The sequence below is a fragment of the Takifugu flavidus genome, chromosome 1, assembly GCF_003711565.1.
Source record: "Takifugu flavidus isolate HTHZ2018 chromosome 1, ASM371156v2, whole genome shotgun sequence".
Taxonomy (NCBI): domain Eukaryota; kingdom Metazoa; phylum Chordata; class Actinopteri; order Tetraodontiformes; family Tetraodontidae; genus Takifugu; species Takifugu flavidus.
The window spans coordinates 8,076,315-8,103,590 of record NC_079520.1 but is presented as its reverse complement, the minus strand read 5'-3'; the positions used below and the strand labels follow the sequence as shown (position 1 = coordinate 8,103,590).

The 27,276-nt window shown below is 42.8% G+C and overlaps 1 protein-coding gene across 8 annotated transcripts in view; it reads left to right on the top strand.

Moving 5' to 3' along the window:
• The window catches only part of dip2a (disco-interacting protein 2 homolog A), a 49,233-nt gene that overhangs the window by 9,258 nt on the left and 12,699 nt on the right, over window positions 1–27,276 (top strand). For 3 of the 8 annotated variants that reach the window (XM_057027592.1, XM_057027583.1, XM_057027601.1), the window contains exons 2-8: window positions 19,400–19,471; window positions 21,226–21,345; window positions 21,423–21,542; window positions 22,491–22,754; window positions 23,866–24,003; window positions 24,906–24,947; window positions 26,636–26,755. In XM_057027592.1, coding sequence (XP_056883572.1) covers window positions 19,400–19,471; window positions 21,226–21,345; window positions 21,423–21,542; window positions 22,491–22,754; window positions 23,866–24,003; window positions 24,906–24,947; window positions 26,636–26,755 — 876 coding nt within the window. Of the gene's footprint in view, window positions 1–15,963; window positions 16,186–19,399; window positions 19,472–21,225; window positions 21,346–21,422; window positions 21,543–22,490; window positions 22,755–23,865; window positions 24,004–24,905; window positions 24,948–26,635; window positions 26,756–27,276 lie in introns of those variants that run through there. The other 5 variants (XM_057027617.1, XM_057027624.1, XM_057027643.1 and 2 more) reach the window with 4 other exon arrangements.

Genomic DNA, 27,276 nt, shown 5'->3' with positions numbered 1-27,276 from the left:
TGGGTTTGAACACTGGCAGTAGCACCTGGTATTTCAGTGGGGAGAATATTGATCGAGCAGCTGCAGGATGGAAAAAACAAGCTAGAAACAGAATGAGGCAGATGATGAATGAGAGGAGTAATGACAGTGAGAGCACGGAGCAGCGCTATCATAGGGCAGAACGATGGCATGGAGTGCAAAAATAATGTTGAGTATTAAGAAAGCAACAATCTGACAAATACGATCGAAGAAAAATACAAACATCTAGAGGAGTTAGTCACAGAGAAGTGTTTTCTAATCCTTTCTTTAACCTGGTCTGTGCAGCAGTATTGTTTTCTAACATGGACGTCTCATATTTATAAAGCTTATCATTTCCTCCACTCATGGTTCATTATAAATGTCTTTTGGGTGTACAGTCAGTGCATGAACAGTTTTTAAAATGTCCATTGGTGTCACTATAGATGTAAAGTGCCATTTTAAAGTTCTTACTTGAGTAAATTAAATGCAACAATTGCAACTTCAAGGCTGTAATTGTATTTAATGTAATGTAAGTCTTGACTTCCTGTTGGTGGAAATAACTGCGTGTCTGATAAAATACTTTTTTAACAATTGGTTTAAGTTTTTAAACAAAATATGAGAGTTTATTCAAAGACCCTTCTGACATTGTTGACTCCCACAATTATCATTCCAACACAAAAAAACCTCACTATATTAAACATGAGCATTCATTAGACAGAGTATTAACACGATATGTTACAGACTAAGCCTTCAGGTAATGTCAACCACAGGGAGAGGCCTGCCCTCGTCTCACTTTCAGCTCTCATGCAGGTTCTTTGGATAAAAAGATGACAAAACTGGCCCGCAAGCAAAGCTCAGAATGAAATCACCTCACTGTAAGATGATCATTGTAAAACCCCTGCTGATGGTTAAATTACCTCTGCCAGCAGGTGCTTCTAGTGATGTACACAATCACAAAGGAGATATACTTGTTTTATAAGTATCTTTTACTAGTTTTTAAATGTCTTAATGGTCTTGGCCCGACTTATTTATCTGACCTGCTTTTATTCTATCATCCCTCGCGGACTCTGAGGTCCTCCGACACCGGCCTTTTAACCATTCCACATGTAAGCACTAAAACGCACGGGGAAGCGGCCTTCAGTTATTATGGTCCCCGACTGTGGAACAGCCTGCCGGAGAACCTCAGGGCCGCAGAGACTGTTGAGATTTTTAAAAAGAGGCTCAAGACACACCTTTTTAATCAAGCCTTTAATTGATTTTCTGATTATTTGAAATTTATTTTATGTCTTATCCTTATTTTACTTGACACTTTTACTGTTTTACTCCCTCAGTTCTTAGTCTCTCAGTTTTTAGTCTTTACACCTTTCATCTCATTTACTGTTTTAGTCTGTTTTAGTCTTAGTACTGTTTTACTCCCTCAGTTCTTATTCCCAGTTTTTAGTCTTTACACCTTTTATCCCATTTACTGTTTTAGTCTGTTGTAGTCTTAGTACTGTTTTACTACTCCAATTCTTAGTTCCTCAGCTTTTAGCTTTTATACCTTTTATCCCATTTACTGTTTCAGTCCTTCGGTTTTTAGCTCCAGTGTTTCCTCATGGTGTTTCCTCATGGGGGCCTGCCAGGCTGGGAGATGTTTCCGGTCTACCGCTGGAGGTGCTGTCCCATTGTCGACCATGGACTGGGTGGTTAGGGGGCTCTGTGCTTTGGTGTGGAGCCTCCGGACTGTCCGGGTCGGGGTGGTCTTTGTGGCGGTACCACCTGTGGTCACGGACCGTGACCTCCCTCGGCCTGGTGGGCCTCCAAAGGTGGCGTCTCCTTCGCCTCAGGTCTCGGTGCCCAGCCATGTCTCAGCTTGCCTCAGCTTGTTTATGTGTGTGGGTGTGTGTGTAAGTGTGTTGTATGCATGTGTGTGTCTCTGTCCTTTTCTTAATTCTGTTGTTCTCTTTGCTGTTTTTATCCTTTGTGAGGCACTTTGTGCTACCTAGCGTATGAAAAGTGCCATATAAATAAAGATTGATTTGATTTGATTTGATTTGATTTAATTGTCTCACTGTTGGTAACAGTTACCTATAGCAGTTTGTTGCATATGTTTTTATTTTGACTTCTATTATTCCTGTGCAACCTCTGCAGTCAGTAACATAGTTATTGCAGTATGTTATGTTTCAAGCTTGAGCATTTTGAAAGCAAACTGATAGATTCATTAAAGTCATTTTAAATACTTATTAACAAGCAGCTTCTCTTTTTGTGCAGTTATCAATAGCAATGATCAGCTGGTGGTGGAGTGCTTTAGTGGCTCAACCACTCAGTCAGTCCCAGTCACCGATTTTCAGGTTTTTTCTCTGAAAGTATAAAGTTCTCCATTAAGCCACATTGTTCATCCATACAGCATGTTGACCACAGACTGTAATGAGCCTCTGCTTCTCAGGGGACCGTTTTCATTGATTCTGTGGCCATTCCTGCCCTTTGTTTGCCTACTGTAGCTAAAAAAAAGTCATTCAGGATTGGCTTTATCTCAGGATGAGCATGGATGAGCTTCTTGTACCAAGCCTTCATTAATTCCCCTCTCACCTCAGCCGTGCTCTTAAGCTATGTGGAATTCATGCTTGTGAACATTCTGCACGTGCCTTCTGAGCCGAACGTGAACGTCCTGTGATTGCAGATAGGAATGTGTTGCATTCCCCTTCATAAGCAAAGCACAATCAGAAGTCAACAAGTGCTCCAATCATTCGCTTTCTCCACCTCCTTCTCAAAAGGGTCGACTAGCTCCCATGATTTATGCTGTGATGCATCATATAATAGATAACTGGAAAGGGTTTTGACCTGAATATATTGTCTCTTTAGCATGCAGTCTTTACTTCTAGCACACAAATGAATGTGTCTTTCATATTATTTTGATCATTAATCTTTTCTTTGACCACTAGCTAATTTTAAGGTTGTTGGTATTGCTTAACGTTTTAATTTACACGCGTTCTGACACTGAAATGCTGCGCATCCTTATTATGCTGTTTGGGCTGATGCTAAGGCATGCAAACTCATTCAGTGATGCTCAAAGGTCAGGGATCATAATGGTGGGTAATGCTGATGTACTGGCCCAAAGATATGTAAAATGATTACACTAGAGTAACAAACTTTTTAAATCACTAAATATTTGTTTTATGTTATGGCAAAAACTTGAAACTTAGAATGTTCAGTTCTTTTCCTTTTTAGTGGTTGAAAGCTCTGGGCTGACACTGTCTCCTTGTTATCACACAGTTATCACACAAACCTGAGGCCTGAGCAAAAACGAAGTTTCAAACCCAAATGAAATTTCTTTTCTCTAAACTGCTTCTTTTCCTTAGGCATTTAAATACACAGCTTTATTAAACCTTGCCACCGTTTGCCTTTTGGCTGCATTGAAGAGAACATGGACTTCCATAGAGCGGGCCCTTTTTTCAGCCTGTCTTCTACTTTCTTGTTCCAGTGGTTGGTAGTGCAGTAGGTTTGGATGGAGAGCTTTCTGTGAGGTGACCAGTGTAAACAGTGTTATCAGGCAGACTCCAGAAGGAAGTGTCCTTCAGCTGGACGATCGAGCCTCGCCTCGCTGTCACGCTGTTATTTCCGACCACTGGATGCTCGGACCCAGTTTTGATATCCCAATACAGAAGTGAAAACATTTTGATCGCGCTCAGGATTCATCATACTTTACGAACGTATACCAATACTGTACTGTGTTAGTAACAGCTATGTTTTGTTCTGCATGTTCACTTTGATTGAACCATTTTTTTGCACGCCCCCTATGTTTTCCATTGGTATTCCACAATTTTGCCAGTATGAAACGGTTCAGCGAATACTTACAGGAATACACTTTCTCTGAAGGCTGAACTTGCCACCAAAGAGCATGAATAAGCAATGTCATTGCCTCTGGCAGTTTTTTTTTACCGGTAGTTCTTTTTCTTATTTAAAAAATGCTAAGCATTGACGCTACACTTGAAATTGGCTGAAATTTTACTTGTTCACTAGGCTTTAGGTAAGTTTGGACTATTCTGGTCATTTTTCCCAGTTGGACTCAGATGTGACTGGCTTTGACCACATGCTAAGGTCAAACACACAAAGAGCCTCTGGCCTTTTTAACCACAGTTAGTGGCCATCAGCGTCCAAAGAGCCTGTGGCCTGAGCTTGACCTTTTAATGCCTCGCCGACACAATTACACCTCCACGCTGGAAGCTGCGTCGATTGCGCGTCCTCATGTACGTGCCACAGTAAAAGCCACTGCAGCCACAAATGAGCTGTTACAGGTTTGCTGTCCCACTGAATGAACGGAGGCCAGCGTGCACATGAGAAGGACGCAAGGAAAAGCAGAGAGGCGGTTTTGGTGGATTGTGTTTTTGAATACGACTGTTTGAGGAGATTAGGAGAAAGTTCTTTGGAGCCAGAGCATAAAACTCTAACATCTTTTTGAGAGACAGATTGGCCTACAGTGATTGTGTTATAGCCTCTTACAATCTCTTTCATATCATTGCCATAGTTGTTTAATGACTCATGTAGCCTATTTCAAACAAAAGCTGTTTCCATTTTCCTACTTGCAGCTGAAAGGTGGAGGTTTGGCTCCTGAAAGCTGAGATGCGGCTATGAAACACCCTTCAGGACAGCACTTTTTCCGAGCTCATCTCACAGATAAGCAGACATTATGATGAAGAAATATAAGAAGACGAGCCAATCGAAGAAAATACCGAGAAGCAAAGAAAAAGATTGAAACGTTGCTGTTCCTTAGATTTGCCTCTGTGGCAGATCTCCAGCTCACTTCTACCATGAAGTCATCAAACATATCTCTGACCTCTGTGTAGTACCAAAGGGTATGCTAACCAGATGACTTATTAGAAAATCTATTTGATGATGTAGAGTTTTCCCCTTATTTCAGAAAACGATCTTTCCTACCATACATGGTCACAAAGAAATAGAACCAGGTTTTTGCCTCTAGATAACAAAAGAGGGAAGGAAAGAGACATGTTTTTTTTTCCAACGCTTCTTTTATCAGACCCCCTGGGATCAGATCCTTTCATTTCATTGTTAATTTGAAGGGAAATTCGGTTTGCAGCATCTTTTTTTAAACAGCAGAGCAGTCTACAGACCCAAGTATATCAGAAGGCGGAGCTAACAAAACCCACATTATTGTGCAACGCGGATTAACATTTAGATCAATCGCCTCTCCGCCTGCCTTTTGGGGAACATGCACGTTCAAAATCTGATCTACTTGTGGTACCTGGTTAATAGAAAAAAATGAAAACCTAATGATGAGAACAAGTCAGGAGTGTGTGGCTTCCACCCCATTTAGATTTACGATCATCACAGCAGGTACTTTCACAAACATCTCAGCAGCCGTTATGGCTGGAATGTAGTCATTTATGTTCACTTTGTTTGGGCGTGTTTGTTACTCACGTGTAGTGTTTTATCTTCCTGCCAGTGGTGGCAGTGCTCGGTGAGTCAACTGAGCTGATAGTGGAACATTGGCAATCATCCCATGTTTCCTGCCTTCCAACTCACACATTCCAGTGTTTGCACTTTATTCTCTTTGCTGCATCTCCTGTTTGTTTGTTGCCATGCTGTCATCTTTTATCACCTCTGTTATCTGCCTTTTAATACTTATTTTTGTCTTTTTATACCACATTTGTGTGTCCAGACTGACTTTTCTAGTCCCACCCCCACCCCCTTCCCCCCTTCGTCCTGTCTTCTGTCCTATTTAGATCAAACCTCCCATTGTACTTGATGAAAGGCACATTTCTTTTCAGGCTGTATTGCTGTTATTGGTAGGTTTGTGTAAGGAAATGATCCGGAGAGCTAGGAGAGATGTTTAGCTGGTGATTTATTCAAATGCCTCCTCACTTTATCTCTCTTTATTTTGCCACCACAAAGCAAACCTCTGTGGCCTGAGTCAACATTTGTGTTTATAGACTGTTTTGTACGGCAGATGCAAAGTTTGCAACATAATAGATGTCTAGGAAAGACAGGATTTCCTACAGTAACGCATCTTAATATACTGTACACATGGGCAGTTTGAGAGAGACAGATTTAACCATGTCCCAGTCAGCGAGCGCATGTTTACATGTTGATATCACCACAGCAGAATATCTGTTATCTGTGTCAATCATAAGACCTGGACAGCCTTCTGGAGAGGGGATAATACCAGCTGAGTGGCTACATGTCAGCTTTTAAGTGGGTATGTAACCTACATTTTATTTAGGTTATGTCTGCATATCATTACAATCTGGCTGGATTAGGAATTAGGATTAAGATATTGTGTGTTAAACCTGCCATTAAAATCTGTGCTGTGTGACCAGAAAACTTTCATGTCTCGGGATATTACTGTAGAACATGTTTTCTTTTACCAAACCAAAGGAGTGTGTGCCAAATAAGTATGGATGAAAAAGATCACTGACTAACACAATTATACACCTAAAAAATGCTAATCTCATTGATCTGTGGGGTCTAAGAAAAACTGTAACATGGTTGTTTGTGGAAAAGTAATCACAGCACTCAGACATTGTTCAAATAGCCTCACAAATGTATTAATGTTTAATGTATATAATTAGACAAATGGATCAAGTGAAAGGCCTCCATTAAAATCAGTTACGGTAAGGATGCATTTCAAGCATGAAATAAACGATTACAGTATTTAACGTGTTCTTTGTGTGTATTTAAAACGATACATACTTGCCTGCTCTGTAACCATTAGACTGTTGCCAGGAAGATTCACAAAATTCATCAAGTAGAAAAAGTGTTTAAGTAGGAATTAATATTTCTATAGCAAGCCAAGCTAGCTTCACTTGCGTATGCAAGTGTACGGTGGTTTATTTATGCTTCTGTGCTTAGTCCACAGGCATGAACTTTGTCATTCAGGAAGATATTTCTGTGTGTGTGTGTGTGTGTGTGTGCGTGTATGGGAACAGTGACAGTTGGCGGCTGAGAAATTGTTGGATTTCCTGTTTTTAGCAACGTCTGATCAGCTTCCACTCCCAGCCTCTTACCGTCGTCTGAACAGGTATGACAGAGGATGTGCTGGGATTTCGGTTGCTAAAGTTGGAGGTTATGGTGAAAAGACCAATCACATATACTGAGCGTTGAGAAATATTCAAAAGTACAACACATTTTGAATCGTGTGCCCAGAATTCTCTGCTCACAGGGAGACGGCAGGAAGAGAGGTGACTGTTTATTTTCCGTGTCGGTCCTGTTTGATGGGATTGTCCCTGTGGGAAAAGTCTCCCCTATCATCAAAGAGCAGACAAAGGCACAGCACGACTACCACTCTCTCATGTTACAGGTCCTACACTCCACCTTCCTTATCTCCCCAGTATTTCTGACTTCTTACTGAGCCGAGTCTGTCATTGTGTGTGCAGCTGCAGGAGTTGCTACTTAGATCCGATTTAGTTCCATACAGATTTAATCTCCTCTTATTTTGTCGTTTGTGCTGTAAAGCTCATTATAACTCTTTTATGTCTGCTCTATCACCAAGCTTTCCCTTTTGCATTGATACCTCCAATTGCATCAGAGCGGTGACCTTTCATCAACCTCTTAGGTTAGTTGACATTGTCACACTCCATTAAACCACCATGAATAGATAAAATGGCCACATCTAAAGGGTCCAGCTGTGGCCTCTGTATATTACTCTATAGATCTTTATCAGCCATAGTTCTACTCCACTTCCAGGATTTAATATGGATTTTAGAGAGATTGTAATACTGAGCCAAGGACTGTGATTAAAAGAGAAATTATTGAATCATTATTTTAATTTAATTGCTTTTAGGTTGTGAATGATTTGGCTTTGGATGTAATCCTCACACTGCTGGCTTGCAGTTCTAGTCTTTTTTGCTTCTCCGTCGACTCCCTCCAGTATTCCCTTTGCTCCTCGGAGATGTGACAGATTCTGAAACTCACAGTGACATCTGACAGCGAAACATAGCACTGCAGGTTTCTCCCGACTGCCTCCTTTCCTCACCTTTGTCTTCTTTTTCTTCTCATTTTTTTTCCCGCAGCTGATGTACAATCCCGACAAACACGCGCTCCCGCCTGCTGCAACAGAGGGCTGATCGGATGATGCCTGGTTGTCGTTACTCTGCTCTCTTTAAATCAGTCTTTCAGACGGCGCTCTCACACCTGCCTCCCTGCTTCATTCCCTGAATCTCCTCATCTCTTCTTCCCTCACACGGACCTGTTTGTCCAGTGGAACTAGTTTCTCAAGGTGTCAGAGCCAGCAGCATTTTGACCTTTCTGTTCATTTCCTTTCATTTCCAAAAATGGACTTTGGTCATTACGTGGTGAAGAATGAATGGGCCATCACAAGCCAACAAAACAGCTCCACCGCTTCCAAAAGCTATTGTCCCATATAAAATCCATAGACTTCAAAATAGTGCTGGATGACACGACATATGTTATAATTAGGACCCTGTCGCTGATGATTTATTCCATCCCCTCATGAGTGGTGAAACAGATCAATTAATCAGCTGGGATCAGGTGTCCAATCAGACGGCTTTAATGTTTTGCATGTGGCTGTGTTACACGCACGTGACGCGCTGCCTCCACGCCATCTGTGTTCTCCTTGTGTTTGAAGTACAGCTACGCAATTTTTTTCAAGGGCAAAGGTCTCTTCGAGTTCCTTCCTGGTTACTTGCAAACAGCAGTGTGAATTGACACCCCCTCCCCCCAGATTTGCTGTCTTTACAGTGCTTAACAACAATAGGAAGGAGAGAGGAAACTAAGAACCTACTTCCTGTACGTATAGCCAAAATTCAGCACAATGGAACAGGAAGAGCCTGGCAACTGTAAGGGGGGGTCACAGCATGTGAAGGAAAGATAAAGTGTTCTTTCCATCCTATAAATGGGTCCTAGCCATTATACCCTGTCTTTCAGGTATGTGTCTATTAATCGCCATTTTGTTTCTGAAAGGATAAAACACATCCTGTTCTTTTTGAGGGTGGTATTTCTCTTGTTTTTTAATTGTTTTGTTAGTTTGACGAGACATTTTCATGTAGTTTTCAGTTATAGTTTCAGGTCAACAATAAGCCATCAATCTTTTTTTTTTCACCACATTTACTTCTGCTCCTGTCAGATGGCCCTGTCTAGCACCACTTCAGCTGTTACCATGGTGACCTTTACTTGGGACAGACAGTCTTTGACAGCAGGGTGTTCTGGGCTGGTGCTGCAGATGCTGAAGGCTTTACTTTTAATAATCGCTGCCGGCCTGGCTGCCAAAATGTCTGGGGAGGGAATGGACGTGCCATTGAAGAGCAGCAAAGTTGTCCGCAAAGGACGTTTGTCAGATTTTTAGCACAAGCGGAGGACCACAAAACCGGAGACAGAATATGCTCCGCTTTCATCCAGCTCATGATCCCACCCACCTTTTCTCCCCGTGACCTGGGCCCTTCCCTGCTGTTACTCCAGGGAAGCAGGCCTTTCCTCGGCTCATAACTTCAAAGTATATCCCCCCGCACTACATTCTCCTCTTTTTAGTATTCTTCACCATCTCTCTGGTGTTCAATCAATATTTTCCCCTTAACTTCTCCTGAATCCTTCCATCCCAGAGACATCAAAGGCAGGTGTGCCCTCCTCTTGCACTGTTGCAGTCATTTACTCAGGCGTGCTTCACGCCTAGACCAGGTACCCTCAGGGGAAGATCCTCTCTCACACACACAGCACTTTATCTGGTGCAGTGAGCCTGGATTTAGAAAAGAACACATTAGGTATCTTGTCATATGATGGAATGCATAGACAGAATGTGGGGAATATGCTGTACATACAGTATATACACGCACACACACATACAGTATATATGTATACATATACTGTATGTGTACCAGATAATACTGTAAAATAAAAAGAAGCCATTGCCTTTCTCTCTGCTGGTCTCATATGCTGCAACTGGCTTGTTTAAGCTTACCGATGATGAGGCTCCTCCCCCTTTCAGAGGTCGTGCCACCTTTGTAACAAGACAGTCATGGGATTTTCTGCTTCATGACCTGAAGACGCACACGTGCAACACACTCATACCCTTACTGCCTGTTTAACAGTGTGACCTTCAGTCACAGGGTAGAAGAAGGCAAACTTTGTGTGTGCTGCACAGATTAGTTCAGCCTGACAGGACCGTGCGCTTTCATTAACATAGCAAATCCCTTTTGAATGTGTTGCGGGCTGGAATCACTCAACTGCCACCTTAGAGGAGTAGATGTCCATCACTCACCCTTGCATCCTCCCTCAGTCTCCCACCTTCTGTGTCCAACCAAAACCCCTTTGTTGTTGTTTTTTTTTAAGATAACCTGCACTTTGTTAACTGGACCTTATCACTTGGTTCTGCCTCATTAGGTCTGCTCATTAGATAAGGGTCAAACATCTGCTGTCATAGATGAGAACAGGGCTTTCTCTCATTCCTGCACATATAGTAACGTAATCTCAGTATGTCTGTCACTGAGAAACACTTGAGATTTGTTCACACAAAAACACTGGAGACAGGGCTGATTGAGATGGAAGGACTGTCGCCAGAGCCCTCAGACTTCATATAGCTTTAGCTCCCTCTGTTGGACACACCAGTCAAAAGCCCACCACAATTTCACTGTCTGCATCGGATCGGCTAGACAGACTGTCCTGAATAGCCCGATAAGCCTGTTTCGCAGCTGCTGTTTCCAGTCACATCCATACTGGTTCGTAGTATCAGTGGTGTGCCATGTTGCTAGTAGCGGAGGGGCCAACCTTTGGGAGTGTATATAAAAATCAGGCATTCTTAAAGTGAATGTTGTTAACAAATGTATGGTAACAGATGTGGCTTCTCTGTCGCTGAGCACAGGAGTCATTAGAGCAGTGGCTGTGCACGTGAGCTCCAGCTGGACACACTCTTGGTAATGATCAAATCACTGCATGTAATCCTGAAATTTAACGTGATTTAGTACGTCAGACTTTCTGTCACGCTTTGTAGAAGTGTCAATATACAGAGGTAATACATAGACCAACATATACACACACATATATATACATGTGTTTGTGTATTAGGTCTTTATTTATGCCTGTTGGTGTGTGTGTTGCCATTTTACCACTGACTGTGTGTGGTAGGAAATGTGCTGTACTCTGTGTGTGGGTTTACCACAGCAGGAGAATAGTCTAATAATGTGTATGTGTGTGTGATGAGGGGAGGGTCTTTGATGAAGCTGTCTTAAATGATCTCTCTCTTTTTCTCTCTCTCTCTCTCTCTCTCTCTCTCTCTCACTCTCTCTCACTCTCTCACTCTCTCTCTCTCTCTCTCACACACACACACACACACACACACACACACACACAGTAATAAACATATTGTTTGAGGACCAGCAGATGGTCAAGGCAGGCATGTTTCTGGTGTTGTTAATGATGGACCTGGTGCGTTGGCCACTACTGAGGTGTGGTACTAAAATGTAAAAATCCGGCCTTGACACCGTTATTACTTGTGAGGTGTTAGTTACACATGCAAGTGCTGTAATGTTGTGTGTTTGTCTGTAATTGTTGATGGATAATTGTAAAAATCGGACTAAAAATTTGGACTGTGTCAAATGCTTATCTTTCTATTTTCTATTACCTAGTGTATAAAACACCAGTGTGTGTCTAATGTCTATGCAACATAATCAGTTTGTAAGGGTCTCCAACACATTGATGGGAGAATAATTTAGTTGCAGAGCCACTGACAGTGTTTGGAGGAGGAGAGGAGACATTAATGCTTTTATGTGCATGTGGTAAATTGTAAATTAAAAGCTTCTTTTTCACAGGTGAGATGAAGCCAAAAGATATTGATGTGAAGGTTTGACTGAGATGACATCGTGGAACGACAAGGAGTCGTGGTTACTTTAATTGTGAACTTAGGTGTTGATTTGTAACAGAGAGGTACAGAAAATGAACCGGCAGAACAGATGGTGTTTAGTGATGTGCTGCACTGCCTGGTGAGAGCGGTCTGTTCAGTGTGTGTAAGCTGTATTGTAGTAAGCCAGTAATTCAATGCACCATGAGCTAATAAACACATCAAACCCTCTGTTAAAATATATTTCACCTTGTTAGTACGGAAAAGATAAATAATTCTTCCTTACATCTAAGAACCCACATTTGAGGCTCGTTCTAATCATCTAAATGCATGCATCTCTCTCTCTGTATTTTATTTTATAAATCTTCCTTTTAGGAATCAAATATTTATCAGTGACTGATCAAATATTAAATTGGAGAAGTTTGTAGATCATAATTACTTATGAACTGTAGTTTGGATCTTGAGTGTTGTGCAGTAGAACTGGTAAATCCTTCTGAATTTCACTGTTGCCATTAGATAAGAGAGCTAAAATTATGCCTGTCATAACATTGTATTTAAGTCTCAGCGTTACCTTTTACACTGTATTACCTCCATGGCAGGTGAAGACTGCATTTGAGGATATCTGTTTTCATTGTCTGGCAACTGGGTTGTTCTGTTGACCTGCATTCATGTCGGGATGTGCCTCACCTACCTGGACAGACCTGCTTTGTCTTTATTAAAGCTATGTTTAAATTTAGTATTTAACAGTCATTGTCATGGTTGGCAAACAGTAAACAGGTTCACAGACATTCTTCTGTGTAATCACACAAAGATCCTGGGCTTCCCCTCTACGGTCTGGTCATGAATCACAGTAGAGAACAAAAGATTTACATATGGCTGATTAGACACGGAGCAGAGCGTGTTAGCCGTGCACTCTGACATATAGATATGGATACATTAGCATGCACAATTGCACAGTTGGGGCGCACATTAGTCTGGCATCTTTAACATGAATGTTAGCTGTGTGCACCGTTTAATTGGATTAAAACGGTGCCTATGTGTAGTTGGATAGCTGCTTTGTCTTTTTTGCATGGAACCCCAGCTCTCCCCCACCCGTCAGTCCTCACAATAACAAAGGTGTTCATGTTTGTGACCATGCTGGGGAGCTTAATGGTTAAGCATGTGTCAGGCCAGTGATGCACGGGCATTTGTGCGGAAATAAGGATAGAGAGAACAGAAAACAACAATAAATCCGTCTGCATTTTCACAGAGATGTGAGCAGAACTTTGGGGATTCATGCAGGGTTTCTCGCCATGTGTCGCCATTGCTGGTGCAGTCATTAATGTTTGAGTTAATTTTAGATCCCATTTGTCTAATCCCACAGAATTTTAAAACACAGTTCCAAAACTGTTTTAATCACAGCACTGGTATGCTGGGGTTATTCAACACATCCCTGGGGCAACGTGTAACAGTTGCAGGCTGCAAGTGTGCTGAATGGCATCTGGACTGCATGGCACAACACATCCCACCGTATCGAAATATTTGATAAAAAAAACCAAAACAATCAAATACACTTTGTGCCTGAGTTATTGTGCAGTTCACCTAATGGTGGAAATTGGAGTTTACTGGATTTATATTCTGTCATGTGAATTATTCTGGCGTGGGTGTGTGAAAGCTGCTTTTAGCTCAAGTGATAACTGCTGGGTATTTCATTAATTTCCTGTAAGGTCTTTGGGTAAACACGTGCAGGCACAATAGGCTTTTTTTTAAATGAATTTGGACCGAGCTCCAGTCTCTTCCATGCAACACATGCAGCCTTCTGTTGAATCTGACACCATCAGCCTCTCAAATGACCAAATCAGTAGCAAGAAGAGTGTAGGCTGATACTCCTAGCTTAAACAAACACTGTGCACAGACAAACACACCGCAGAGGATTTTGGTTTAAATTCTTTGATATCATCAGCTATTGTGTAATGACATGTAATCTTTTATAAGAATTACCATTTACATATTAGATGAGTCCAGCCAAATACATACCCAAATCATGTGGGCCTGTAAAAAAAAAACTTTTCTCTGTCTAACCAAATTATATACAATTTATACAAGTAATGTATATCATTTTTACATGCAGGGGCTAAAAAGAGTACCCTACATTGAACTTGACATTTGACTTGTGACCTCCAAAATCTTGTCAGTTAAAGAAAATTCCTGACATGGCATCTTGGAAATGTTGGAAATATGTACGTGGGTGCTTATACGGACAGAGTTAGGGTTAATATATTGCTGGGCTTTTCTTCTAGCATAACAAACATTGTTGTGCACAGCACATTACATTACATGTCGTGAACACGACAGTAAACTGGCCAACATGTCTGCATTCCGTCTTTCAACGTCTGGAACGTACATTAAAAGGGAATGTAAAATCAACGCACACAGCTGACCATCAGGCTCCCCCACAGGGTTCCACACTTCCGTGTATTTGGCACAATGGCTTGATTCCCTCATCCGCCCCATCTGCTTTAGCATTTGCACTTGAGCTGATGTGCATCTGTCTCTTTGTGAGAATTGATTGTGTGTGCATTCCTTTGATGTGTGTGTGACTTACAGTATCAGTGTGACTGTTAATTATGCTCACCCCGCCCTCCCTCTTGTCTGCTTCCCAAATCAGTGCACAGCTGCAGGGGTCCCTCAGTAATGCAGCGCTGCAGCTAATGTCTTATTATTCACACAATCCCTTTGCTCACCATACAGGGCCAGGGGGATGGATTGTGTGTGTGCGTGTGTGTGTGTGTGTGTGTGTGTGTGTGTGTGTGGTGTGTGTGTGTGTGTGTGTGCGTGTGTGTGTGTGTCCCTAAGTTGTAATTGAGGGTTCATTCACCCTCCTAATTCGTTGGCACTACTTAATTAAACGTGATGCGACAGAGTGATTGGAGCTGTTGATGGATGAAGACCCCGACAGGCGCTTCAGGAATCAGAGGGATCACTACATATGGTTGTTACCACGAGTCTGCGAGTAGGAGAGGAAGTCGCGTCTTTAAAGATATCCTACCTCCTTAAGTCCTTATTCCCCCCTTCTGTCTCTAAATTCCCCCCAAAGCCTCCTCCTGTCTGCCCTCCCCCCTCCAGCTGGTTCCCAGTGTCAAGCTTCTCGTCATCTTCAATCAGACCCTCTTTTGTGCAGCACTTAGCCTTTCTCCTCTCATCACTGACTGACTTTATCCTTCAGTTAGAATGAATGTCACATACCTGTCTGTACCGTTCATTCATGTCAAGGAATACAATTCAAACTGTATGAAACCATAATTCTGTTTTTGCATGGTTTTATAGACTTTTAAACCAGATTACATGATGCTTTTGGGGTTGTGTATGGCCCAGAACTGTCTTTATTGTGTGATGTTTTGACTAAGTAAGTAGAATAATCCATAGCTTTAGTTAACTATTTGGTTTTAGTTTTTCCATGTTATTTTAATTGTGAGTTTTAGTTACCGTAACAGAATTTATTCAGTCTAAGTTGACATTTGTCTCTCTATGTATGGGGGTTTGCTCATTTATCTACTCTGCAAGTAATTACTAAGCCTAATTATATGCATACATTCATTAAAACCTATTGCCACTGGGTGGTTAGGACTGATATTTCTAAACTCAAATACTAATGTGCACATATATTCGGTTGATAAATCTGCTGGGACTCGGCACCCCATCTGCAGCCAGTCTAAACCCACGACAAAGAGTTTCACTTCACAATAAAAAAATCTATTTTAATCCAGAGTAGCTCCTCTCTCTCTTTAATATTCGGAACAAAATGCTTTTTGTTTTGTAAATTGAGATTACTGTTGAAAATCACCCAAGTGCATGTGTTCTTTATAATCTACTGTTGTTTGTATGGCTAATAAGTCTTAGACAGTAGAAAACAGGTCTGCACTGTGTAACCAAACCTGTTTATGGATGTTAGCGCACGTTATCAGCAGCTCTTCAATAGTTCTTCTTGTACAGTTTGCGTGTGAGGCTGGTATGCGGTAAAGTGGGGGCAGGGGTCTGTTTTGACGCCCTAATCCAGTGGCATAGTATGGCTTTGTGCAGAGACCTGAGCTGGGAGGAGAGAGGGATGGAGAGCATGAGATAGAGGGAGAAGGAGGGGGGGTGCCAGGACCAGTCAAATAAAGAGAGGGGGTCTTGAGTGTGGGGTGTGCGAGAGGACTAGAGGGAGGGGAGAGCTTGGATGGGAGAATGAAGGAGATGGGTCTGCTCATTCTCTTGCTCTTAGGAGAAGAGAAACAAAGGATGCTAAATGACCCATCTTATGACAGACTTGGTGTTAGCATGTTAGCCTTCACTGACCTGCCTGCCTGTATTCTGTCACTGGCCTCTCCTCTTCCTCTCCATCTGCCTCTCTCTGCTAAAGACTGCTGCTCTGCTTTCTTCTGCATGTGAGTTATTCCGTGTGTGTGTCTTGAAACTGTTTAACAGAGGTTGTCTGTGGTCATTGCACACTATATATTAACATTTTTTAGACCTCGCTGAATTGCTTTGTCATGAAGACAGGCTATTAAGTGATAAATGTGGTCAAAGCTGGATCTGTTCTCCCTCCGCGTGTGCCTCTTTGTGCCTTTTATTCACCTTTGTTTTTGCACGAGTTTGACAGGGGATGGATTTTGGGTTTCTTGGATGAAAACGAGGCAAACGCTGTGCACACTGTAGGTTTATTTAATCAAGGAGTTTGACAAGTTCACTTGAAATAGATCTCGTCTGGTCCTTAAATAAACCTTGTGCTCCCAGAATACACAAACCATCATTTCACTGCCTGTCCAGCTATGATGTAAAGCTAAATCCACAGATGCATTTATACGCTCAAGAGATAATGCTAAATCACATCTGCTTTTGTTTGCCAAATTGTGCAAGCCTCGAGAGGAAAAGCTGAAGGGCAGAGAGCCGATTCCTGGCTTGGCAGCAGTGTTGGCACTTTGTAGGTCATCCTGGCGCAAGAACTGACATTGAGGGTGGGTGGGGCCATGTCTGTGGCCGGTGTCTCCAGGAAGAAAGGCCGGCCACGTGGCACGTATGGTTCAACTACAAGGCTGCGAGCTTTGTCTGTAAGGATTGTCATCGAAATAAATTAAGGATTTTACTTTGGGAATTCCTCTTGGCTTGAACTTTAACTAAAGCCAAGTTCACCATCTTCATCGGAGCTTCATCGTCAGGCCATAACATATGTTTTTGCTGGCTTGTGAAAGAGTGAGTTTCAGCGTTTCTGCCGTGATTAACCGGCACTGTCTGGACAGATAATTCATAAATGGGCCTCATTGGTAGAACAGGTTGACTCAATACCAGTAATAATACCATAATATCAGTCTATTAAACGTCAATATTAAAGAGCAGAGGACTGCAGGCTGTCTCTGTCAGTGTCCGCGTCCGGCAAGATAGCATTTGAATTGGTGCTGGGTTGAGAGGAGTGTTTATAACTACTTCCACAAATGTCCCAGGTAAATGCGTCAGAAGAGTTTTCCTGGAGGACAAATGGAGGACAGCGAGGACAAGTTTATCAATGCCAGATCTAATCCGGGCGGGGACATTTCCTCCAGTTAGAATTCCTGCGGCTGATTTCTCTGACCATCACCCGCCCCCCCCCCCCCCCCCCAGCATTCCATCCAGAGCTTCAGTGTTGGTCCCAATTGTCTCAGTTTTTATTTACAGGAGCTTGTTTATAGAAATGCCTTTTCCCTGTTTATGGCTCAATTACACAGCCGAGTCTCCTCTGAGTGGAGTCGGGTGAGACCTTTTCTGCCGTCTCACTTGTGATGATGTCATCCAGAATAGGTGTTAAATCCATCCACCCTTTCATCACATTTCTGACACACGATCCCACTCCCTCTCTCACCTTATGCTCTCCTGGCAGCATGCATCATGTTGCCACGGCACCCGCAGCTCAAACAGAAGCCGGTGTGAATACACAACAATGCAAATATTTGTGAACCACATGCACAGATATGTCTGCTAACAGAAACCGGGGACAGGAACTGCAGTGATCCACATGGGGTCATTATTTACAGTGGAATGCTGGAGTCACTCCGCTATGGTTTTGGGCATATCTGTTTGTTTTAAAGATCAAAGGATTAGCTTCCCAGATGGATCAGTCAGGAACGCTGAGGTGCAGAATACCGGGCCAACCCAAAGAATGGCTCTCTATTGTGTGGCCGTCAAGTCGGTCAGCTGCTGCGGTGTGCACGCCCGGACACACCGGCATCGATGCAGACTCACACCGTCGTACACACAGAAACAATCACAACCACAAAGAGCCAGTGTGGGGTCAGCCGGTGTGACCAGTGGACAGCGCCGCATTGTTGCCAGCCTTGGGCGCTCCTGGACTCTTGACAGTGTCTCCATTCACTTGTTAGCGGTGACTCAGAAACAGCGAGCAGCCAGGACAGCCAGTGTGACCAGCAACACCTGCCTTCACACTAGCTCTCTGTTGTGTTCAAGGGCCCCAGCGAGCAAAGATATGGCAACAAAAAAGATGTAGACAAGCAAAGTCATAATAGATTTTACACCGTGTATCTTTGAGTTCTTTACGTTGTATCAAAACGGATTTAACGTGACGTAGTATTCTCTGTTGTCCGATAAACACATGATGAGTTAAACTCATATGCATATTACTGCGTTGTTGACCACCATCTCTCTGATTTTACACCTATAGCTACTCTTCTCTGGTTTATACATTCATCATCAGAGTATTGAGGCTATGTATGTATATCACAGTGGTCTAATAGTTTGTTCAGGGACCTGAGTAAAACTTCCAGTGGCAGCGAGCCCCTGGCCTACATACCATATAAACTGTTGGTAACTGTAACATAACTGTAAATAATTTGAGAACAAGTAGAACTAATACATGTATTTTTTATAATCTCCAACAGATGAAAAGTTCCGTGTTTGCTTTTGCCTCTGACGCTGATATCATAAATCACTGGTGGACATATAATTAAACTTATTAGTTACAGTAACAGTTGGCAGAGTCTACTGTAGGTGATGGCCCTCAGGACAACTTAAATAATTGCCCAAGACCACACCGTTTCTTCCGCTACCTTCACCCCCCCTTCCCTCTCTTTGTTCACCGCGGTTACATTCCAGTCCCGGCAATACTTTCCTTCAAATAAGGCTTTTATAATCACATGCAGCTCGATCTTATTTAACCCGCTGCCTTTTAATTATGTGTGGTGAGACAAGTGAGGTGGATTCCCTTCATGCTGCTTTGGCATTATTTTTACTTCTGGTAAAAGTGCTCATGGGGAAAATGTGCCAGGCAGGCAAGCCAGAAAATAAAGTATTGTTTAGTTTATTCCTTTAAAAAAAAATGCCATTCAGGTATTCAGACGGAACCTTTTCACTTCCTGTGTAAGAGGGATACATCCAGTGGGTGAGCTGGTCATGTTGCACGCCTCTTCTAGGCCCTGTGGTACCAGGTTAACCAGCCTGGCAGTGTGATTTAAACATGCACACACACACACACACACACACACACACACACACAGGCGCGCACACACCCCGATTTATACCACCGCCAGTGCACAGCTAAGCTAATGACTCATCTCTCTGCTCCCTCTCTTCTCCCTCTGTCTGTTCTGTATTACTCTGTCTCTGTCTGGTTAGGAGACATCACTCAGAAGGGCTATGAGAAGAAGAGAAGCAAACTGTTGGCGCCGTACCTCCCACAGATAGAAGGTAAGACACATGTGCCTGCAGGGAATTTATTCTCCAGAGCACATTTCATCTTTGCTCTGGTTGCTCTGGCGTTAGCCTTGCACTAGCACTGTGCAGTTAGCATTGTGTCCTTGCAAGAGTCAGAATAACAAGACAGAAACAGCTGTGACGATAATACAAAGTTTCAGTTGGTAGAAGGCAGGTTTTATTGGATTGGATTGTGCTCATATTGACACTATGCTCCAGTTGTAATGTGGTCATGTGTTTTTACGAGAAACAGGGAACTATAAGTTTGCCTGCTTGAGGTTACTCTATCTATTACCCATCTATGGCTGTTCTCTATGTTGAATGTGTGCATTTATATATGAATTGGGTTATTTTTAGTCTGACTGGTGCAGTCAGTCCCAGCAGCCTTGGGCAGACTGAAAGTCGGGTTGGTTTGTGGTAAACCCCAGGGAGAAGTCGCTGGCTGTATGCTTCATGCTGCTCTACTCGGCCCGGGTGACACGCCAGCCTTTGGTTTGGCCCGCCATCAACAAGCCTCAGTGGAAGCTGGAGATTTGGTGTAGGCGAATCATTCAGCCATTTCCACTGAAGATGTGACTTGTGCTGTTTATCTTAGATCATTTGCTTCAGAAGTAAAGTAATGGGTGGGTTTATAGTAGTTAGTTTAAGTTTGTATGTGCTGTGTCTGCATTTTTAGCATTTTTCAGCCTTTTTCCCGTCTCTTTGTCCTCGTGTCACGCCATCATGAACTTAATTGGCAAACTTTTTCTTTTTTGTTTCATCACCATTAATATACTGGTATTAGACAGGTGCTCACAGCTCACCAATAACAACAAGTGCACACCTCTGATTGGCTTAGTCTTATGTGTCTGTAAATGTTGTTCTGCCCAGCAACTGGCTCCGTCTTGTTTTATAGACCTCTGTGTCTTTCGGGAGCTGCGGTGGGGCTGCTGTATGACAAAGTGATTTACAGAACGCCACGCTATATACTAACCTATTGCTGCATGCCGAGAGGATGATGCGCGTGCTTGTGATTACATGCATGTCCTTCGGTGTGCTGAAGGATTTAATGTAGCATCTGAAACATGTTAATGGTAAGTTTGTGTACGTGTGGCTCAGCACTATAGCGCCGTATATGCTGCTGTCTGAGATTTGCTGACTGTGGAGCACCAGCGATCCCAACTAAGCTGCTGCTTTAAAGCCAAACGGGCTGATGACTGGATGGCTGACCAGCTTTCTAATTTGTCAAGGCTGAATGCGGTCAGCTAAAATTGCAGAGAGCTGTTTAGACTTCCAATAGATTGTGATCCATGGCCTTTATTAAGACGGTAGTTTTGTTTTCCTCCTCTACTATGAACTTGTTGCGTTAAACTCCAATGAAAACTGCATAAACTAAAAGCTATATCGCAATGTAGAACCCATAGAGAGTAGGCAGCTTGATGCTTGGAAGGCTCCAGTTAGCAGACGTTGTCTTCTTGACATTTATTTTGCTTAATCACCTTTTGTGTATTTTGTGTTTTCTTTCTATGTGAAGTAGTTGTGAAGCTTTAAAAGCCCAGATTAATTAAAGTGAACACTTTCTCAACTACAAGCTACAGTATTAGAAGAAATCAGTCTAAGTAAGGGATTATCATTAAGCTTTGGGATGCTTGATCTGGTTGTGTAACAGTGGTGTTTCTTAACACCGTAGCACCTTCTGCATAGAATAATAATATTTTTCCGACATATAGTCAGTAAAATACTGTAAATTATGGGGTCATTTTTTGCAGGGGTAGATCCTTCTCTGCAAATTGACAACAGGATCCAAGCCTCCTCCCAAGCTCTTCTCCCAGGTGCCAAACACAACAAGTCCCGGGCAGGTAACACCCGGGATGAGCGATTCCGATCTGGTAATCTTGTGTATATGCATACCGAGTCCTTTTTGTGTTCATAATTCATGCTAACCTGTGTCTGTGCGCTCTCTCAGATTTACACACAGAGGCTGTGCAAGCAGCTTTGGCAAAGTACAAAGAGAGGAAGATGCCAATGCCCTCCAAGAGGAGATCAGTGTTAGTCCAGTCTTCTGTGGAGGCATGCACCCCGCCAGGTGAGAGTTTATTATGTGCAAAAACAGGCTAGTTTGGTGCTCACATTTTAAATATATTCCCATAAGTGCTGGCATGTAGAGTGGTGTTTTGTCCAGTGATCAAAGATGCTGCCGCCACACATTTGCTGTGAGAAAGAAATGCACATTGAATGTATCCATTCTTTGTAACAATACTGGACTCCGTTTTCAACATTGCGTTCCCAGGCACAGCTTCCCACATGAGTTGCATAACAGCTGCTTAATCAGATTTTTAACATGGTTTCAGACCTTTCACCAGCTTTTCTAACAGCTTGCACTGTGTGGGCCAGTTCACTTGCCATTTCACTGCAGCTTGCAAATTCTTCTGCGCTGATATTTTCATGATCCATAGAGACACTTTTGTGCTGTACATTTTGGCAGACAGCAAAGTACGGTGAGCAAAAGGGGGTTTTCATGACTGAAAGTCCCACCCTGGCCAGGGTCGTAAACACTGCTTTGGTTTTTTCTTCAGTGTGTCGGAGTTGGGAGATGTTGGGGATCGTGGGTAAAGAGGGCAGACAGTGTTTGACCGAGTAACTGGATTAAGAGCTCAGACATTGCAGTTTTAACTGGAGAAGTGAGGTGGTCTTTATGGCTTTTTCAGAGTGAACTGTGATACTATAAGCTACTCTGCGTGCTGTCAGAATAGCTGACGGGTGCATATTGACATGCTGAACATTTAGCAGGCCCGGATTCTTTTACTGTTGCGGTTAATACCAACTGGAGTGTGTGCTCACCAGCATGTTTGTGGGAGTTCTGGTTACATTTGATTTGAAGACATCATGACATCAACATGAATATGACTTTTAGAGCCACAGTGAAGCCATGAGACATTTAAAATCATAATGCTGTTTCGTGGTGACAGTGTGGACGGCTCCATTTCTTTGTCCACCGTTGTGATGTCGCCATGTCCTGACCTGTCAAACACAGACACCTCTTCAGCGTCAGAAGACGAAGGCTCGCTGCGCCGACAGGGACGCCTGGCCACCTCCACGCCCTACCAGGGCCACAGCCACCCAGCCATCGAGCACTGGTTTAATCGTGTCATCCAGGGTTCGTCAACCTCATCGTCCGCGTCATCCACCTCGTCCCACCCGGGAGGGAGGTCTTTCCCAAACACCACTGCACACGCAGCTCTGAATGCCAACGCCGCCGCTACCGCGCTGGCAGACCTGATGGCACACACCCAGCTCGGTCAGTAATCCAAAGGAGCCGCCTCATGTAACGTTTTGTTTGGGTTATTTTGTCTGCATGTTCTCGTATTAGTGGGGCTTTGCTCACACGTCAGCAGAAGCGTCCTATTGTCAGCACGTCAAACACCTTGGTTCATGTGTGGACAATCCAGACAACACAGACAACGCAGAGATCAGGAAGAATTTAAATTCACCTCTTGCTAATTAGTCGCCTTGCCTGCTGTCTCAGGACAATCCAGTCATATGAAAAAGTTCACAGCCACTTGACTCTGTCAGATCTGCTCCTTCTGCATTAATCATAAGCAAGTGGCACAGTACAGTTAATTAGATTCAGGGGATTTGTTCATTTCACGGCTGCAGTATAAATGAGATGGTGTGTATGTTCATGTGCTGCAGCATGCTGTCAGAGCAGTATCCTATTAGGACTGAGCTGTCTACTTTCTATCCAGATTGTCTCGAGGTTGCTGTCATAAAGCAAATTCAGTGAGTGGTCACGACTGGAGCTGTAAATAACTTTGCTTTTTTTTAAAATCATGTGCTACTACTGGTCACCAGAAATCCATCAGTCATTCACTTCAGAAAAAGATATGGACTTTTAAGCCAATCTATCATATTTTCCATATTTAGACTAATGCCACTGCGGTTTTGTTCACTCACCAGGAGCATCTGTCATTTTCATCAGACAGCATTAGTAAAACACAATTTTAGTCAGTTCATTCAAGTTTGACAAATAGCTAATAAATGTAGTGTGATTTAATGTCCTCAGCATGGAAGGCAAACAACTGGTTTGGTGTGGATACAGTTCACATGGGAGGAAATCCTTCTGTAGAAAACATTCATTGTCACGCCAAGTAATGACAAAAGGAAAATGTAAAATCCTTTCCCACCACAAAATATGAGTACCTGTTGCCTCTTAAAACCCAGAGCAAATAAAGTTAAAGGGAGTTGAGTGGGTGCCATGATGTGTAAACACAGCAATTAACAGCCACAAAAACTACTCAACCGTTGGATCTGTTTCCAAAAGTAGGAACAAGTAGTTTTTATTTAGTAAGCTGAGCTCAGACTGCGCCTGACAGGCGACCTTTTAACTCCCAACACCCCGCTCACTGCAGATAACCACTCAACGCCCCCCGATGTGACGGGGCTGTCGGAACGCTCCTCGCGTCACACAGAGCGGCCCCAGGTGGCCTCGGTGCGAGCCGTTTCCCGGGGCTACAACCACCACACCAGTGTCATGGAGACCGCAGATGGTGAGTTTCCTGCTATCACACAAACACACATGAAACACGCCGTAACCTCCCTTTCCCCTCTCTCCTGCTGCCTGTCCGTCTGTCAGCGCTTCAGTCAGTCTGTCAGTCAGACTGCAGCAAGCTGCTGACTGACCCTGACTGTGCGAGTCTCCAAGGTTTCCACGAACACGCAGATAAAGTTAGAGAAAGCACTCGCTGCACCTTTGATGCTCCTAAAAATGCATAAATGCATTCATACATAGATTCAACAAAAAAAGGTAACTTGTTGTCAGAGTGGAAACAAAAATCTGAACTTTCAGGGTCAACTGGTCATTTTGGGAGCACTTCTCACTTTTTCATCTTCATTCAGCATCAAGCGTTACTTTGAATTCATTTCCGGTATCTTTTATAAGCTGGCAGCCAAACTAACTGGAACAGAGCTTCTATTTTCCTCTCATTCCATCTGTATCATGTATCTCTGTTTTCCACTGCTTCTGTCTGCTAACGCTTCACACCTGGTTTCAAATATATATTTTCTTAGCCAGGAATCAGACTTTTATCCATTTGCTCTTTGGCTTTCTATATTTTTCGAGCTTGAGGCTGTCTGTGGGTTTTGCTGCACAGCTCATTAAAATAGGGCAAAAATTAGGTTACCTGTACTTGTCATGGTGAAAGAACAGCCACGTGGCTGTTTACTCTGGCCTGTGTCTGACTACTGCTGGCATGTTCGCACAAGTATTTTTGTGGGGTCTTAACTCTTTGCAAGAGTACTTTTAGCTTTTTAACTGATTTCCTGCCTCACGCTGAAATTTAAGATTCACCCTGAAATTTAATGATAAAGCCAGAACCACATTTGGAGAAATACACACACAGACACACACAAAGGGCTGTTTGATTGATGTTCTGATGTGTCTCTCCTCCAGGCTGTGTGTGGGGAAGTGAAGGATCCCTCAGTTTAATTGATGGTATTTATTACACTTCCTCTGATATGTGGCAGCCATCTTAATTTGCACTTGGTGTGCTTCTATGTGTGTTCCTGTTTCCGTCTGAGCCATCAAAGTCAATTGTTGCATTCTTCCAAGTAATGCGCTGACCAAAAATACATTGTATGCAAAGCTTTATTGAATTTAGTCTTAAATATCTAATTCTGCACGTGTTTGTTGCATAACTTGTGTTGCAGAGGCCTTAACATTTATATTTTCATGCTAATATCGACCTGCCTTAAAGCGTAAGCCCTAAAACTAATGTGTGTGAGGCACCTTCTTCCAGAGGGTAACATGAGATTTATGATCTTTGTGCTATCTTGAATATTCTCTACACTATAATCTTTAAAAGAATGTGTTCTTTTTACACCTAACAGTGTTTGGTAACAAAATAAAACAGCAAGTTACCCTTTGCTGTACTCTGTTTTGGATAAAAACAAACCCGGACAATACAAAAAAAAATAAAAATTAATCATTTGAGCTGAGAAGATTTTTTTATGATGTTGGAAATTAAGTCATTATTGACCCATAGTGACAAAAACGGGGGTAGTCTCAAACAAGCACAATGTTTTCTGTTTTAACATTTCTTAGTCATAATTTTTGCTTACTATGAAGCCTTTTCTTTCTTTTCAAACGTGATTCTTTTGTTTGTTTTTGGGATTTATGAACAGTAAAGTAATGTAAAATGAGGCCTGCCTGAGCTTGATGGCCATCTATTTTCAAGAGAAGCTTATTTATGTTACGATAAATCCTACAGCCACTTTATACGGGAAGAAATGTGTAAATTATAGATATAATTATAGGTGGGTCCAGGTCCATTCTTATCTTAAATAAGGCCCTTGGGTAGGTTTGGTTCAGGGTCCTCAGATGGTGTCCCTTGTGCCTAGGGCTTTTTAATTGGCCCATCATGCACAGCACTGACCCCCCCACACATCTACTGCCACTACACGTGTCCCTGCACAAGCAGGCAGCATCTGTCTGAGCTGAGCTTATTATAGTGATAGAGAGCAGGCGAGTTCTGTGCAGCTGTGGCTTTCCTCTCCCATGGATGTCTGGAATGTCTGTCATAGACCACCTCCCAAACTAAGTTGGAATTCTTATTTAAAAAAAATACAAACGTATACAATGAATTCAGTCGCCTGCACCGATGACAAAACATGAGGGGACTGGAGTTGGTCACTTCCCCTCTTCATGTTCTTCATTTGTCTTTAATTATGCTTTAATTATTTTGTTCAAAAACTCTAAACTATGAGCTTCCATGTGGAAAACAGCCATTATTATTACGGTAGTCTATAATGACACATTTATAAATACATTTTCAACGTTGCTGCACGGCCAATATCTACACATTGAGTGCATTTTTGTTGCTAGGCAACAGCAGAAAAGACGGGTCCTAGTTTACTGAATATTTTACAAAGGTTTTTACTACAACCTCCAGATGACTCTTAAGGACTGTTGTATCTCTGTTGTGTTGTCATGTTGAGTGATGGATGGCTGTCTTGTGTCTGTCCACACGTCTTACCTGTCTCACTTACATCTCTTTATTAACTTGATCTCTCACTCTATCTCCAATACACCTTTCTGTATCCCTTCGTACGTCCCCCTGTATCTATATCTGTCTATATCTTTCCATTCATCACCTCTTCATGTCCTCCAATCTGATTGTGCAGGTGTTGCAGTCAACAGTCGCGTCTCCTCCAAAATCCAGCAGCTGCTCAATACTCTGAAGAGGCCAAAACGGCCGCCGTTACGAGAGTTCTTTGTCGACGACTTTGAGGAGCTCTTGGACGGTGAGTTGGCCTGAATCAGTAAATCATGGGGAAAGTGTCTCTTCCCATGGTACAATCTTAAAAGCTGCATTTGATGCAGGTGTCAGTGCTGTTTGGACTCAGCCAGCTGTGTCTGCTCTGTAGCTTTTTTACATTCCAAATTGTTCGCTGATCAGTTTTCTTTTTTCCCCGCGCCCTCACCACACCTCATAAATGAACAACCAAGAGTCATTTTTGGATGAGTAGATGTTATTTTGTCTCTGCTGTGAGGTGAGACCACCAGGTGTGTTAAGGGAGTGGTCAGTCAACAATCTGTACAGGAACCCAAAGAAACACAGTGGACCAGCCCTGTCCAACCATTTCCTCCATTCCAAACAGCTTTTTGTGGGTTTTGGGTGGTACGCTGCCAGGCTGAATAAACATTGAGAAAGGACAGATATTTTAATCCAGCAGCAGGTATTTCTAATGATGATGGACTGTTCATAAGAGTAGTATTTGGCAGGAGCAGTTAAACTCCTCTGAATTCTTTCACGGGTGGAATG